The sequence below is a fragment of the Brassica napus genome, chromosome A6 (assembly GCF_020379485.1).
Source record: "Brassica napus cultivar Da-Ae chromosome A6, Da-Ae, whole genome shotgun sequence".
NCBI classification, from domain to species: domain Eukaryota; kingdom Viridiplantae; phylum Streptophyta; class Magnoliopsida; order Brassicales; family Brassicaceae; genus Brassica; species Brassica napus.
Genome location: NC_063439.1, coordinates 11985943 through 12000228, shown reverse-complemented (window position 1 = coordinate 12000228; position 14286 = coordinate 11985943). Strand labels below are relative to the sequence as shown.

Sequence of the window (14286 nt, the reverse complement as noted above, 5' to 3'; positions counted from 1 at the left end):
TTGATCCCCTGAAATATTTAGATATGAATATACATGAATTGATTTGTTTTTGTGGTATTTGGTTCAATAACTCTTTGATTCACCATTTCCCCCGGTTTGACTCAGAATACAAATTTTAACACAACATGTAATTGAATAGAGAAATAAGTTACGGTTCAACCGATCGATCCTATCCTGTTTTCAAAAATTGAATAATATCATCAATCTGACGAGTTTTTAACACAACTCGTAGCCGACTAGACAACGAGTCATGGTTTGACCATTACAAGTTTTTAAAAATAAGTTAAATTTAAATACAAATTAAATTTTATGTATAAATTAATATATATATATATATAAGATTATTTTAACAAATATAATATTTTTATTCGTATAGGAAGATTAGACTGAGCACATATATCCAGAACCGAAGAACAGAACCAAAAATATATAGTTCAATTCAAATTTGGATATTATAAATTACCCAAGCATGTCTTATATGTCTAAAATCCAGAAACCAAAACTGAACTAGAACCAAACTAACAACTAAATAGGTATCCAAATTTTTATAACCTAGTTTATGGTTCTGAATGTTAAAAGTGGGACAAAAGAAACGCACCACATGGACAAATATATGATGACATTCAAATATTTTTCTATTGCCACTTTTGTAAAAATAATAATTTAAAATTAAAATAAAAATGGACTGCAGGACACATGTTAAAAAACCACAATTGAAAACGAATAGTGTAGACTTATTTATTTATTTATAACTATTAAATACTACAAAATAATAAATATGCAACTACTCCTTGATTTTTTCTATCTTATTTTAATGTTATTGCTTTTTTCAACAAAGTTTATTGTTATTGATTAATTGAAAAAACATATGCAATCAACTTTTCATATTTTCTATTTGACCTTTTAGAGGATATGGAAAATATGATCTTGTATATTTTTCAATTTTTTGGTGTTTAAACAAAAACCAAAAAATATTTTATCTTCAAACTATAATACATATTATAATTTATTTAATTTTTTTTAAATGACAACGAACACAACTTTGACAGTCTATACACCAACAAAAACATGATATATTATTTTGAAATTTATATAATAACGATTCAATAGTAAAGTTTTGATATTGATTTAACCACATTTTAATTTTTAAATAACAAACTTAAATTATTATTTTTTAAACAAATAACACAATTATAAAATTTAAAATAAATTAAGATATTGGCTAAAAAGTCTCACTAACAGCATATTGAATTTCATGTTTCAGATGCATATAATTTTTTTAAAATATATATTATATTTATAAAATTTTATTAGATGTATTATGCAGTTGTTTCGTAGTGTGTGTTTCTCTTATACAAACTGCAGTTAAACTGCATCACAATATTAAATTACTTTAATAAGTACTATTTCAGGTTTTTATAAAAGTAATTTATAATAAATTCTATAATATTTTTACATTCAAACAAAAAAAACAAAAAAAATATTAGAAGGTGATGAAAATATTATTTAAATAATATGATTTTATAGTATCTTGATTGAACAATTAGTAACATATATTATAAAAATGCATTAAAATATTTTAAATCAGATAATTATAATAAATATTAGTAAATTAAGAAAAACGCACACAGAACACAAAACCACATCATAATTGAGCGGGTCAAAAAGTAAGTGTGGTTCATTCTAATATAGAACAAACAAAAATTGATGATTGGTGACACTTGATAAATTGCGAACTTATTATTACAAATATGCTCCGTAAATAAGTTTCAATCACTACCTTAATAGAAAGACATCACAAAATTTTGTGTGTTTTTTTAATACATATAGCCCGACAAAAATACACACATATAGGCTACTCGAATCCGAAGAACCGAACCGAACCTTATCCGAAAAAGTTGTACCGAACCCAACCAAAATTGATTAAATATCCGAACAGGTTTAAAATTTTGGTATCTAAAAAACCGACCCCGACCCGATCCGGAGTATTTCGGGTACCCGAATGTAGTTTCCGACATATATTTATACATCTACATATATTAAATATTTTTAGATTTAATGTATATGAAAAATCCAAAATATATAAGATACTTATAATTTGTTGAAAATACTTGAAAATATATACAAATAATCAAAAGTAAATGTTTAAAATAGCTAAAATATACTCAAACACACCAAAAATACTTGAAATATCTATTGATTCTCTATCCAAATATTCAAACCAACCAATTTATATGTTAATTTTATGTATTTTGACATGTTTTATTCAAATTTATATGTAATGTATTATTTTGTTTATAGATTTTGAGAACTTTTAAGCATATAATGAGTTTTTAAAAAAATTAAAAAAAATTAAATGGGTTATCCGAACCGAACTCGCAAAGATCCAAACCGAATCCGAACCAAAATTAGAAATATCCAAATGAGACTGAAATCATTGAACTCGAAAACCCGTAACCCGAATAGATCTGAACCGAACCCGATTGGATACTCGAACGTCCACCCTTACATATAGCATGAATACATCTATCCTGCATAAAAATTGATGTTGTTCACCCATTAGTTTTATTGTTGGACAATACTATTTTCTTAATAATTTATTTTAAAATACATTTTTTTTCTTCTATAAATCACCACATTTGCATTCCACTTTACTTACTACTTTAATAACAGAAAAAATCTTATCTAATTATCATCCTTTCTTTAAGGTAATTTGAATTACATTCATTTAAGTTATATTTCTATAATATATGTCTAATTCTCATCCACACTTCTATAGTTTTGTTTATGTATTGTATTTATGTATTTTGCGTTTTGATTTTTCTTGTAATTTTTAATTTAGATATATGGTATGCTTTATTTAAACTGTTTTAATATTTAAATTATAATAAACTACTTGATCTTCATATGTCTGATCTACACTTGACTTATTTTATTTTTCATAATTTACATGATTTTTACTGCTTTAACTTGAACTGTTTTATTATTGGGAGTGTGGTCTTACTTAAGTTTTTTGCAGTGATATTTTACACGGTAGAAAGATACCGAACATACCACAACAAAAACGACAATGTCTAGTCAAACTTAAACGGCGTGTATCTATACTATACTAAAAGGGATATATAAGTTCCTCTAAAAGTGTCCACGTAGGCACAAAAAATCGTCCAATCAGAGAGTCCGAAGTTGCCACGTCATCTCATTTATTTTTTTGTAAAATATGAAAAAACAATGCAAAGGAAACGATCAAACCCGGGTTAGTATGACATAAATATACGGCAGATACCACTAAGCCATTGAAACTTTCTTGGACACATATACAAGAATCACTAAATATGTAATCACAAACTCTTATGTACATTTACAATAATATGGATTCAACTTTCAAGACTCTGATACTTTGTTTTGTAAAAAAAAATAAGTAAGTGACTAAGCTAATATATTCTTTGAAAGTGTGAGAACATTGACAAATATGAAAAATCATAGATTTTTGTTTTCGTAAAAAATTTAAGAATTTTGTAAAACTAAGTTTAACATAAAAATTTTCGTGACAAATATGAAAAAGCATAGATTTTTATACAATTTTGACAAAACAACTCAAAACATAGTTCTCTAATGTCTTAATAAAATATTATTTAAGGGTGCAATAATTAAATATATCAATTCAATATGTTTTGTAATTTATACACAAAACAATAACACAACAAATTTTAAAACATGTGTTTAACCTATCGATTTCTTTTCATGAGAATCCAACTAAACAAGATAAAAAAAATAACTAGATTTAATTAATTACCATTTTATTCAATTTTTAATAATTTCAAATTGTAATAATGTATCTTTTTGAAGTTACAAAAAAATAATTTTCTTTCTTTATTACACTAGCATTATATATAGATTTCATATACACAAATAAATATAATATAACAACATAAGCTTGCTTTCCCGATTCATATGAAAACTTTTTAAGTTATCCACCAAAGCAAATTAATTAAATCAATCAAATTGTTAGAATACAACAAATTGATATATAATTTTATTTTAAATTAAATTATTTAAAAAGTGTATTTTCATTAAAAACAAAATAATAAATAAGCAAAACTGATTTGATGGTAATTTTTATGACATATATATATATATACATATATATATATATATTATGTGAAAGAAATATAAACTTAATATGGAAAAAAATCTTCAATACAAAAAATTCTAAAATTAACAAAAAAATCAATAAAAATTAAACTATGATATCAATTGAAAGATTCTTAGACAATATTAATAAAATATTTAAGCGATAATTAGACAAATTTAAATTTTTTTTGCGAGCCAAAAGTTTATTATTAATTAGCATCAGTTATTTCAAGATGTTTAAAAAAGGATGGACTTAAATGATATATGAACTATGAATAGTAGTGCTTTGTAAAGCTGACTTAGATAACACATCTGCACATCATTTCCAGTCTTTTTTTATGCCTAAATTCAATTTCTTCAGAGCAGTTATTCCATAAAAATATAGTATGAGATATTGTTTTGATATTCACGTTTGTTTCTTGATTGTTAAGAAGATTGATAACTGTGAAAATGTCTTCTTCGAATATTATATGTCTATAACCGAATCCCCAACATGAGGCAACTTTGTTTAAAAAGTAAATAATTTCATTTTTCTTATATTATATAATAAATATATATTATTTACTTATAATAAAAATATAGTTATTCATCTATCACAAATATCTATGCAAATATGTGAATCAAGTACAACAATCAAACAGCATAATGATTTCCATAAAGAAAATTTAAAAAACATATTTATGTTAGGTAGTCTTATTTTATTTTCTTTAAATAATGTAATACAATATCATACATTATTTTTAGAATTGAGAAATACATATATATATCAGTTAGACAAATTAAGCGATAATTAGACAAATTTGATTTTTTTTTGCCAGCCAAAAGTTTATTATTAATTAGCATCAATTATTTCAAGATGTTTAAGAAAGGATGGACAAAAAAATAGGATGGACATAAATGATATATGAACTATGAATAGTATTTTGTAAAGCTAACTTAGATAACACATCTGGACATCAATTTCCAGTGTTTTTTTTATGCCAAAATTCAAATTTTCAGAGCAGTTATTCCACAAAGAGATCGTATGAGATATTGTTTTGATATTCAGATTTATTTCTTGACTGTTAAGAAGATTGATAACTATAAAAATGTCTCATTCGAATATGATATGTCTACACCTAGTTCCCAACATGAGACAAGTTTGTTTTAAAAGTAAATAATTTTATTTTTTTATATTATATAATAAATATATATTATTTACTGATAATAAAAATATAGTTATTCATCTATCACAAATAACTATACAAATATGTGAATCACGTATAACAATCAAACAACATAATGATTTTCACAAATAAAATTTAAAAAATATATTTATGTTATGTAGTCTTATTTTATATTATTTAAATAATGTAATACAATATTATACATTATTTTTTTAGAATTAAGAAATACATATAATATCTTATCCGCGCTACGCGCGGTTAAAAAATCTAGTTTCAGAAAGAAAAGGAGGGAAAAGAGACACGCAAGAAGAGAACGTAAAATATATTCCCGCTATAATTTGGAGAACATTTTGAAGAGATTCGTGTATCACGCGGATCGACTGTAAGGACCGTTTGATTAATACTTAATCAACGGCCAATACATAATCATTAATATTCATCCGGATTGAGATATAATAAACACATGCGATTACATTACGACTATATAATACAGCCCCCATTGCTCTCCTCATTAATACACAAAACCAAAACAAAAGATCTTTGAGAAAATCTGAGATTTAGCGTTGTTGAAAAATGTCGGGTCGTGGAAAGGGAGGCAAGGGTTTGGGGAAAGGAGGAGCCAAGCGTCACAGGAAGGTTCTCAGAGACAACATCCAAGGAATCACCAAGCCTGCGATTCGTCGTTTGGCTCGTAGAGGAGGCGTGAAGCGTATCAGCGGTCTGATCTACGAGGAGACTCGTGGCGTCCTCAAGATCTTTTTGGAGAACGTTATCCGTGACGCCGTCACCTACACCGAGCACGCGCGGCGGAAGACGGTGACGGCCATGGATGTGGTGTATGCTCTCAAGAGGCAAGGGAGGACTCTCTATGGATTCGGCGGCTAGGGTTTTTAAAATTGTTTTCGTTAAATCAAATCTCAGATGTGATTCTATCTTTAGTCATTTCAGCTTCTCTTTATGGTTTTGTATCATCAAAATATATGAAATTCACATTTGACTATATCACTATCTGTTACATTGTTTTATGATTCTCTGATATTGAGCTCCGAACTTGTATCTCTATCTCCCTCTTGCTCAACCTACTTCGTGCTCAATTTGATGTCTCCGTCCCACATCAAAGCCTGTTTGTGGTGAGAGAGAGAGAGAGAGAGAGATCTGGCCGTTATAGCACCACATATACCATGTGAGTGAGTTAGACAATCTGCTCTCAAATCTTTGAATCTAAGCATGAATGATGGTGATTCATGGTATTGCTTGTCATTCCCTGCTAAGTATCTTTTACACACTTAAAAACTGCTAAGACTGGACACTAGAGCAGAAGTTGGCTGGTCGTGCGTATGAGTATCATCAGAAGTAGCTTAGGAGTTGTTTACTCTGAGCAGCTCACACAGGTTCGTAGTCCTTTAGCCCGGCGCTCAAACATTACTACTCCTAGTCATTTAAGACTGCTTGAAATCTGCGTTTTCTCGTTAAGAAACAAAACTGGTCACATAAATTTTAGAATCAGTGACTTTAACTGTGAACTATCTTGTTTCTTTTCTGATTCTGTCTTCTCGATGAGAACTATTTTGTTCTATTTTGTTAAGAAACGATTAAGGTAATCAACTATCAAGAAAAATGGGCAAGAGATCAGTGTTGTGATCAAACTCGGGTTATATAGAACAGCTAACGAATCAATTCTGAACGTGGAATCAAAACATTAATTTGGCTCTCTCAAGTAAAATGTAGCATAATTAAGGACATCTAGATACTAAAACCAGGGAAACTAGCTAGACTCTTTTGAGAAGAATCAAAAGTTCTTTATGTTATTTTAAATTGCTTTTGGTGTATATTCGCAGGCATCAGAAGTAGAGGAGGACGAGAGCCAGATTCAACTAAATACTTTTTCTTTTGTGTAACACATCTTTAACAAAACGGTTTCGTGGTGTAGTTGGTTATCACGTCAGTCTAACACACTGAAGGTCTCCGGTTCGAACCCGGGCGAAGCCATTCCTTTTATAGAAAAGTTTTCTTTATTTTTTTAGTTTCTGGAGAAATGATTTAATCTAAATTTCTCGGTAAAGCAATAATTAATCTGAAGAACTCAAATACGAATTTCATGCATTGTGCGAAAACGCAAACATTTTAGATTCCAAACAGATTCATAGAACTAATTACAACTGAGATTGAAATGAAACTGAAACTTAATTTAGATTGGATGTTCAAGAGCTGGTGAATTTAGTGACGGCCTTGGTGCCTTCGGAGACGGCGTGTTTGGCGAGCTCTCCTGGAAGAACGAGCCTAACAGCAGTCTGAATCTCCCTCGAGGTGATTGTCGGCTTCTTGTTGTACCTCGCGAGTTTAGACGATTCCTGAGCGAGCTTCTCGAAGATATCATTGATGAAACTGTTCATGATCCCCATGGCTTTACTAGAGATTCCGACATCTGGATGAACCTGCTTCAGAACCTTGAAGATGTAAATCTTATACGTCTCCACGCTCTTCTTCGATTTCTTCTTCTTCTTCATGTCAACGCCTGCACCTGCTTCCTTGGGCAGCTTCTTCCCGGCCTTCGGTTTCTTCTCCGCCGGAGCTTTCTCCTCTACGGGCTTCTTCTCTGCTGCTTTTGGAGCCATTGCTTTGACTTTCTTTCTGGGTTAAAGAAGAACAAGTACAGATCTGAGAATGCAATAAACCTATCTCTCGTTTAGCTTTTATAATAGATCGAATCATTGATATGATTGGTTGTTAAGATATCGACGAGGATCGATAAATAAAACGATCTTTACCGTTGATTGTTTATTTAATCAACGGCACATAATAATATATGTAATCTCTATGCTAATTGCTGACGTGTCCATTTTCGGCGTCGGTTTAAGCGCCGCTTGAAAGAAAAAAAAATCAATTCCTAATGGCCTTTGTTAGGCCTATTTCCTTTATGATCGAAAGTGGCTTGGTTTCGAGCCCGTCCAGGCGATTTCATGTATTTTGAGGGTAAAAAGACATAAATGAAGTAGTATGTTGATGCATTCATGGCAGCAAAGAGCCCCATCATCGAACCTGATGTGATCTATGCAGTTTATCAAGAATCTAAAAAGGTTGATTGAAGCTGTAAGAAAATCATGGGGTACGGAAGCTGCAAAAAGCTTTTACGTTATAGCATACATCAAATCAATAAACTCCAATCTGTTTTTTTCAAAGTATTGTACATAGATAGTAAACTGACACATGTCAAAAAAAAAAGATAGTAAACTGACACAAAAGATTGCCAACCACCACAAGGCAAGGCAGCACAATCTCACAAGTTCATAGATGATGAAAACACATCATCAAGACACGAAAGACAATAACAATACCCAAACCGAATGAAGATGTTAAAAGTTTCATAACCGTCAGAGGAAACAGTTAACAGACACATAAAATCACTCCAGAAACAAATTTATTCAAGTCCCCCCGGTTCACAGGGGGGGTGTTTAGGCTTTAGTTGGTGCGGCTCTTGAAAACATCAAGACCCATCTCGGTTGGATCGGTTGCTTGAAGCTCCACTTGAATCCCATCCAGTTCTCTCTTGAACCTATCCTTAGAGCTTGCGTAAATCATCTTATCTCTCACTTTGGCAGTGTCAGGAGACCTTACCACAAACACGCATTATTTGTGATGATCATATGATATTAGCAAACCAGACACATGAGTTCTTAATTAGCAAAACCAGATAGTAATTAATTAATTAAAACTGTTTACCATGCGATGAAGAAAATCTTGCTCTTCTGGCAGTTCTCCTCAGTGACAAAGTCGAAGTCATAAATGGCATAACGGCATTCGTTCTCCGGAAGACTTGCTGCAAAGTCATCGTACGATTGTTCAGGCTCACCGAGTTTCTCCACAATCACTTGCTTGTCCTCAATCTTGTAGACTATGGTACGGAATGTTCTTTTGGCTTTCAGTTCCAAAAATTTGAGCTTGCAATCATCATGCACAGCCATTCCTGATGCCGCGTTAGCCTGTTATCAATATTAATGTCAATAGTACACACACATAAAAAGGAAGATGCACATCTCTTCAAAAAAAAAAAGAACAGCCAATTTTTGAGAAATAACTTAGGACACGAATTTGGGTTATACGATCATCTCTAGCATTGCTAACATCACATGTAAGAGAAGCTAACAAGCTTCCACGGTCGCAATTTCGAAAGAGATTTATAGCAGCCACAAACCCGTCAATATATAGAACTTCAACTGAGACTCATCAGGAGACGTTCTGACTTGAAAAGACGAGTTTGAAAACTCGTAAAAAATTCAACTTATATATGAACTTCAAGTGAACAATTACAGTTTCCTCCTGATTTCAGACAGAACAAGGATACGAGTTCTTGGTCGGATTTCAATAAATTCGATCACACAAGAGACGAACTATCTTCAAGATCGGACACGGACACAATTCATCTACAGATCTAACGAGCGAGAGAGGAGAGCTATCAAAAAGAGATACTATCCAACCAAAACGGATTCAGACTCAATTCCACAAGCAAAATCGATATCATAACGAACAACTTTAAAACAGTAAAAAGAGGAACTTCGAGAGCTCACCATGGCTAACCGATTCCAACGATAACTCTTGTTGAAAATAAAGAAGCGGAAGAAAGATATTTTTCTCCGGTCGGCGAAACACGATATGACTTGTGTTTTTTTTGTTTCTTCACTGTTTCGTCTCCGCGTTATTTGTAAGCTATCCAGAATATATTCTTCCATTTTTTATATATAGAAACGTATTTCATTTGCTTACATTTCATAAATGATGGTTAAGTAAAAATACAGATTTGATCAAAAAAAAAAAAGTAAAAATACAGCTAATTTTTAAGTCAATTTTTTCTGAGGTAAAATATTATCTCAAATGATTACTTACAGCTGATTATATTTATATTTTCTGAGTAAGATTATTTATTTTCAAAAAAAATAGAATAAGTCTTGGTAACAAAAATAAATAATAAAATAATTTAAACTTATGAGATTATACTAATAAATGTTCATTAATAAACACATAATGGTAATAACATATGGCGGAAATACAACAAATATGGGTCAGCGCAACCACCGGTCAAAACAACGAATCCAATCATAATCTTAAAAAGAATGATTGCTCAATAAAATCTTTAAAAATGATATTGTCGTTGATTAATTACAACATGACTCTCTAATGGATGATTGAACAGATGATTGGTTCACTAATTGTTTTGTTCTTAACAAAACTAGCCCAAACCAAGTTTGATTTGGGCCTCTATAGAAACTAAAGTACATAGTAGGTTGTTTTTTTTATCTTTTTTATTATGAACACATGAATCATATCGTTGGATTAGAGATGTCATATGGACCGATCCACGTCCAAATAGCCCAATTCGCAGCGGGTTCGATTTTTCTATGAGCTGTGCAGGTACCAGTTTGTATATATATGTTTAAGCCGGCCCCGCTTAGCTAAGCGATTTTGCGACGAACCCGCAGATTTAAAATATATTATGTAGTTTTTATGTTGTAAATGTCATTTCAGAATATGTTAGGCAGTTATAAAAAAGTTTATACAAATGTCCTTTTGTAAATAATATACACTAGTGTATTAAATTGAAACATTCAATCTAAAAAGAAACGGTAAAAGAATTGTAGAAAAACAAGAGAGTATAAACAAATATATTATAGAATACTCTTATCAGTTAAATTATTTACAAATAACATGTTTGTTTTCAATTATCATCTAACACTTTTATCCAAAAATTAACAAAGTTAGAGTATAACCAATTTATTATATATAATGAATTGAGATGCAAAAGCACAAAAAACATCCATAAGCCTACTATATGAGCTGATACAAAGCAAATGAAAGTTAAAGTGTTCAGATAGTTGATTTACAAGATTCATTTTGTTGTGTTTGTTGTAATAACTAGATTCCAAATTTTCTAAAAGAAACGTAAAATAAGGGGGTTGCCATCAACATAGATGATGAAGTGGTGATTGTTGATGAGAAGATCAATAACGAGATTTTGGAGAAGATAGTGGAAGCCAAAGGAAAAGGAAAGGCTGGAGAAGAGAAGAAAACAGTTAAGGTTGGTGAAGTTGTTACTCCAGCAAGTGAAAGTTCTTTTGTTCCTCCTCCCTATGAATCTAAACTTCCATTCCCAGGTCGATTCAAGAGGCAGCTGCTAGAGAAGTACAAAGTTCTATTTGAAAAGCAAATGAGTGAAATCCAGGTCACAATGCCCATTATTGATGCTTTCATGCTGATTCCTCAATACAACAAGTTCCTGAAAGATATTGTAGCTGCAAAGAAGAAAGAGATGGAGGGCATGGTGATTATCACTCATGAGTGTAGTGCCATCATCCAGAGGCTTGTTGTCCCAAAGAAGCTAGAAGATCCAGGATGCTTCACATTACCTTGTGCTCTTGGACCTATGGTATTTGATAGATGTCTCTGCGATTTGGGAGCTAGTGTCAGCTTGATGCCTCTATCTGTTGCCAAGAAGCTTGGTTTCACTCAGTACAAGAAGTGTAGACTTTCTCTGGTATTGGCTGATCGTTCAGTGAAGTACCCTGTGGGTATCTTGGAGGACCTCCCCGTGATGGTTGGAAACTATGAGATCCCTACAGACTTTGTGGTGCTTGAGATGGGTAAGGAAGCTCAAGATCCTTTAATCCTTGGAAGGTCTTTCTTAGACACAGCATGAGCTATTGTTAATGTGAAAGAAGGCAAGATTGATCTCCACTTGGGTAAATGGCACATTCTCCACTTTGACATCAAGGAGGTAATGAGGAGGCCAACAGTTCAAGGGTTCTACATTGAAGAGATGGACGCCCTTGCTGATGAACTCCTTGAAAAGTTGTCACTAGAGGACCCTCTACAGCATGCTTTGACTATAGAGAGAGAGGTTGAGGTGATTGAGAACCTGGAGAGTACTGCTTATGGGATGATGCTGGATTCACACCAGGGGTTTGTCAGTAAGGATCAGTACGAGGAGCTTCCATAGATGGTTCACCAAGAAGTCTCAGTCACTCAATAAGAGGACACCCAGCAAGATGACTGAAGTGAGCTTAAGGCACCTAAAGTGGAGCTTAAACCTCTCCCCCATGGTGTAAGGTATGCATTCCTTGGTCCTAATGAAACTTATCCTTTCATTGTGAGTAGTGAACTTACTGAAACTGAGCTATCTGAACTTTTGAAAACACTTAAAAGATTTAGAAAAGCAATAGGTTACTCACTGGATGACATCAAATGAATATCACCCTCTTTGTGCATTCATAGGATACATCTTGAGGATGAATCAATGACTTCTATCGAGCATCAAAGAAGGTTGAATTCTAACCTGAAGGATGTTGTAAAGAAAGAGATTCTTAAACTCTTAGATGCTGGTGTTATTTACCCTATCTCAGATTCTAAATGGGTATCTCCTGTGCATGTTGTACCAAAGAAAGGTGGTATCACTGTGATTAAAAATGACAAGGATGAATTGATACCAACAAGAACCATCACAGGTCATAGAATGTGCATTGATTACCGAAAACTAAACTCTGCATCTAGAAATGATCATTTCTCATTACCATTTATTGATCAGATGCTTGAGAGACTTGCAAATCACCCATTATATTGCTTTCTTGATGGTTACTCAGGATTTTTCCAAATCCCCATACATCCCAATGATCAAGAGAAAACGACATTCACATGTCCCTATGGTACCTTTGCATATCGAAGGATGCCATTTGGTCTATGTAATGCTCCAGCCACTTTTCAGAGGTGCATGATGTCAATCTTCTCTGATCTGATTGAAGATGTTATGAAGGTGTTTATTGATGATTTCTCTGTCTACGGATATTCGTTTTCTGCTTGTTTGTCAAACTTGTGAAGGGTCCTACAAAGATGTGAAGACACCAACCTTGTGCTGAATTGGGTGAAGTGTCACTTCATGGTTAAGGAAGGGATTGTGCTGGGACACAAGATTTCAGAGAAAGGGATTGAGAGGGATAAATCCCAAATCGATGTTACGGTTGGTTTGCCCCCACCAAAAATCCCAAAACTTTTTCAATTCTCACCCAAATCAACAAGTTATTGTTTCTAAATCTAAACTTTCGCCCCTGTAGTCTATTCCTCACCACCCATTCACCATTTCCTTTCATCTAAAGCAAGGTATTGTGTTTTTAAATTCAAATTCGTAGGTCCATGAACCCTAGAATTTGAAAATCGAAATTTGGTCATTTTCTTGCTAGATTGTGGTGAAATAGACTAGAGAAAGCTTATCTATCAAGTTGGGTTGTTGAATTAGTGGTGAAATTGAGTTCAATTTGCACTTTGGCAAAATTAGGGTTCATGGATTTGGGGCTTTTCGAATTTGACCTTAATTGGGTGTGTTTGTGGGTGAACTAGATGTGTTAAGGTGTTACAAGATTGAGAAGTGTAATTCTTGCTCTTCACTTGGTCTTTTAGTGCTAAATGTGTGAATTTTTTGCATTGAGTTGAACTTGAGCTTAAATTGCTAGTTCATTTGTTAAGTTCACTTTTGCAACTTTCATTTGCAAAGTCTTGCTCTTCTTTACTTCTATCTACTTATCACTTTTAAAGTTTTGAATTTTTCTGGTGACAATGGTTAAGAAGACAAAGGGAAAGTTGGAAGCTGAGAGGCAAGAAGCTGAAAGAAAAGAGTCTGCACTAAAAGGGAAAGCTTTAACCTCCGAGCCAACTGGCTTAGGGACGCAGAGGATTGTTTGTCAGCAGACCTTGGCTGCAAGGAAATCGCAAGAACAAGAGAAGAGGGCAGGGAAAAGTGTAGCAGTCCCCACTCATGAGGAGAGTGAAACTGAGAGTGGTGATGAGCAGGCACCTACAAAGAAAGCCAAGATGTCCAAAGGGAAGGCGGTTGCTGTTGATCGGGACTGGGCGAAAACTCCTTCTGTAGAGGAGCTGTATGATAACTTGATGAATGGGGTCACTTGGACTCCAACCAGGTTCGCCGACCTTGATTTGCTGAAGGAGTTGG

General features: G+C 32.7%; 3 protein-coding genes and 1 non-coding gene across 5 annotated transcripts; 2 read left to right on the top strand and 2 right to left on the bottom strand.

Annotated features, from left to right (window-relative positions):
- Positions 1-5804: 5804 nt before the first annotated feature.
- On the top strand, positions 5805-6297 carry LOC106347525 (histone H4). Its single transcript, XM_013787088.3, has one exon. It carries the CDS (start codon positions 5871-5873, stop codon positions 6180-6182), a length of 312 nt encoding a protein of 103 aa, XP_013642542.1. The 5' UTR covers positions 5805-5870; the 3' UTR covers positions 6183-6297.
- Positions 6298-7212: 915 nt separating this feature from the next.
- Positions 7213-7286, top strand: TRNAV-AAC. The gene has a single exon. It is a non-coding gene; the product is annotated as a tRNA-Val (tRNA).
- Positions 7287-7385: 99 nt separating this feature from the next.
- LOC106347524 (histone H2B.7) lies at positions 7386-7997 on the bottom strand. The gene has a single exon (XM_013787087.3). It carries the CDS (start codon positions 7910-7912, stop codon positions 7499-7501), a length of 414 nt encoding a protein of 137 aa, XP_013642541.1. The 5' UTR covers positions 7913-7997; the 3' UTR covers positions 7386-7498.
- A 448-nt stretch (positions 7998-8445) lies between these two features.
- Positions 8446-10066, bottom strand: LOC106347523 (actin-depolymerizing factor 2). 2 transcript variants are annotated; one of them, XR_007314290.1, is made up of 4 exons: positions 9863-10066; positions 9018-9277; positions 8536-8907; positions 8446-8504 (listed from the first exon to the last, which is right to left on the bottom strand). XR_007314290.1 is itself a non-coding variant. In XM_013787086.3 (3 exons), the coding sequence occupies exons 1-3, from the start codon at positions 10022-10024 to the stop codon at positions 8757-8759; spliced, it is 573 nt and encodes a 190-aa protein (XP_013642540.2). In that variant the 5' UTR covers positions 10025-10066; the 3' UTR covers positions 8446-8756. The 2 variants fall into 2 exon arrangements, 1 of the variants encoding a protein (XP_013642540.2); XM_013787086.3 differs by having other exon boundaries at positions 8446-8907.
- Positions 10067-14286: the final 4220 nt, after the last annotated feature.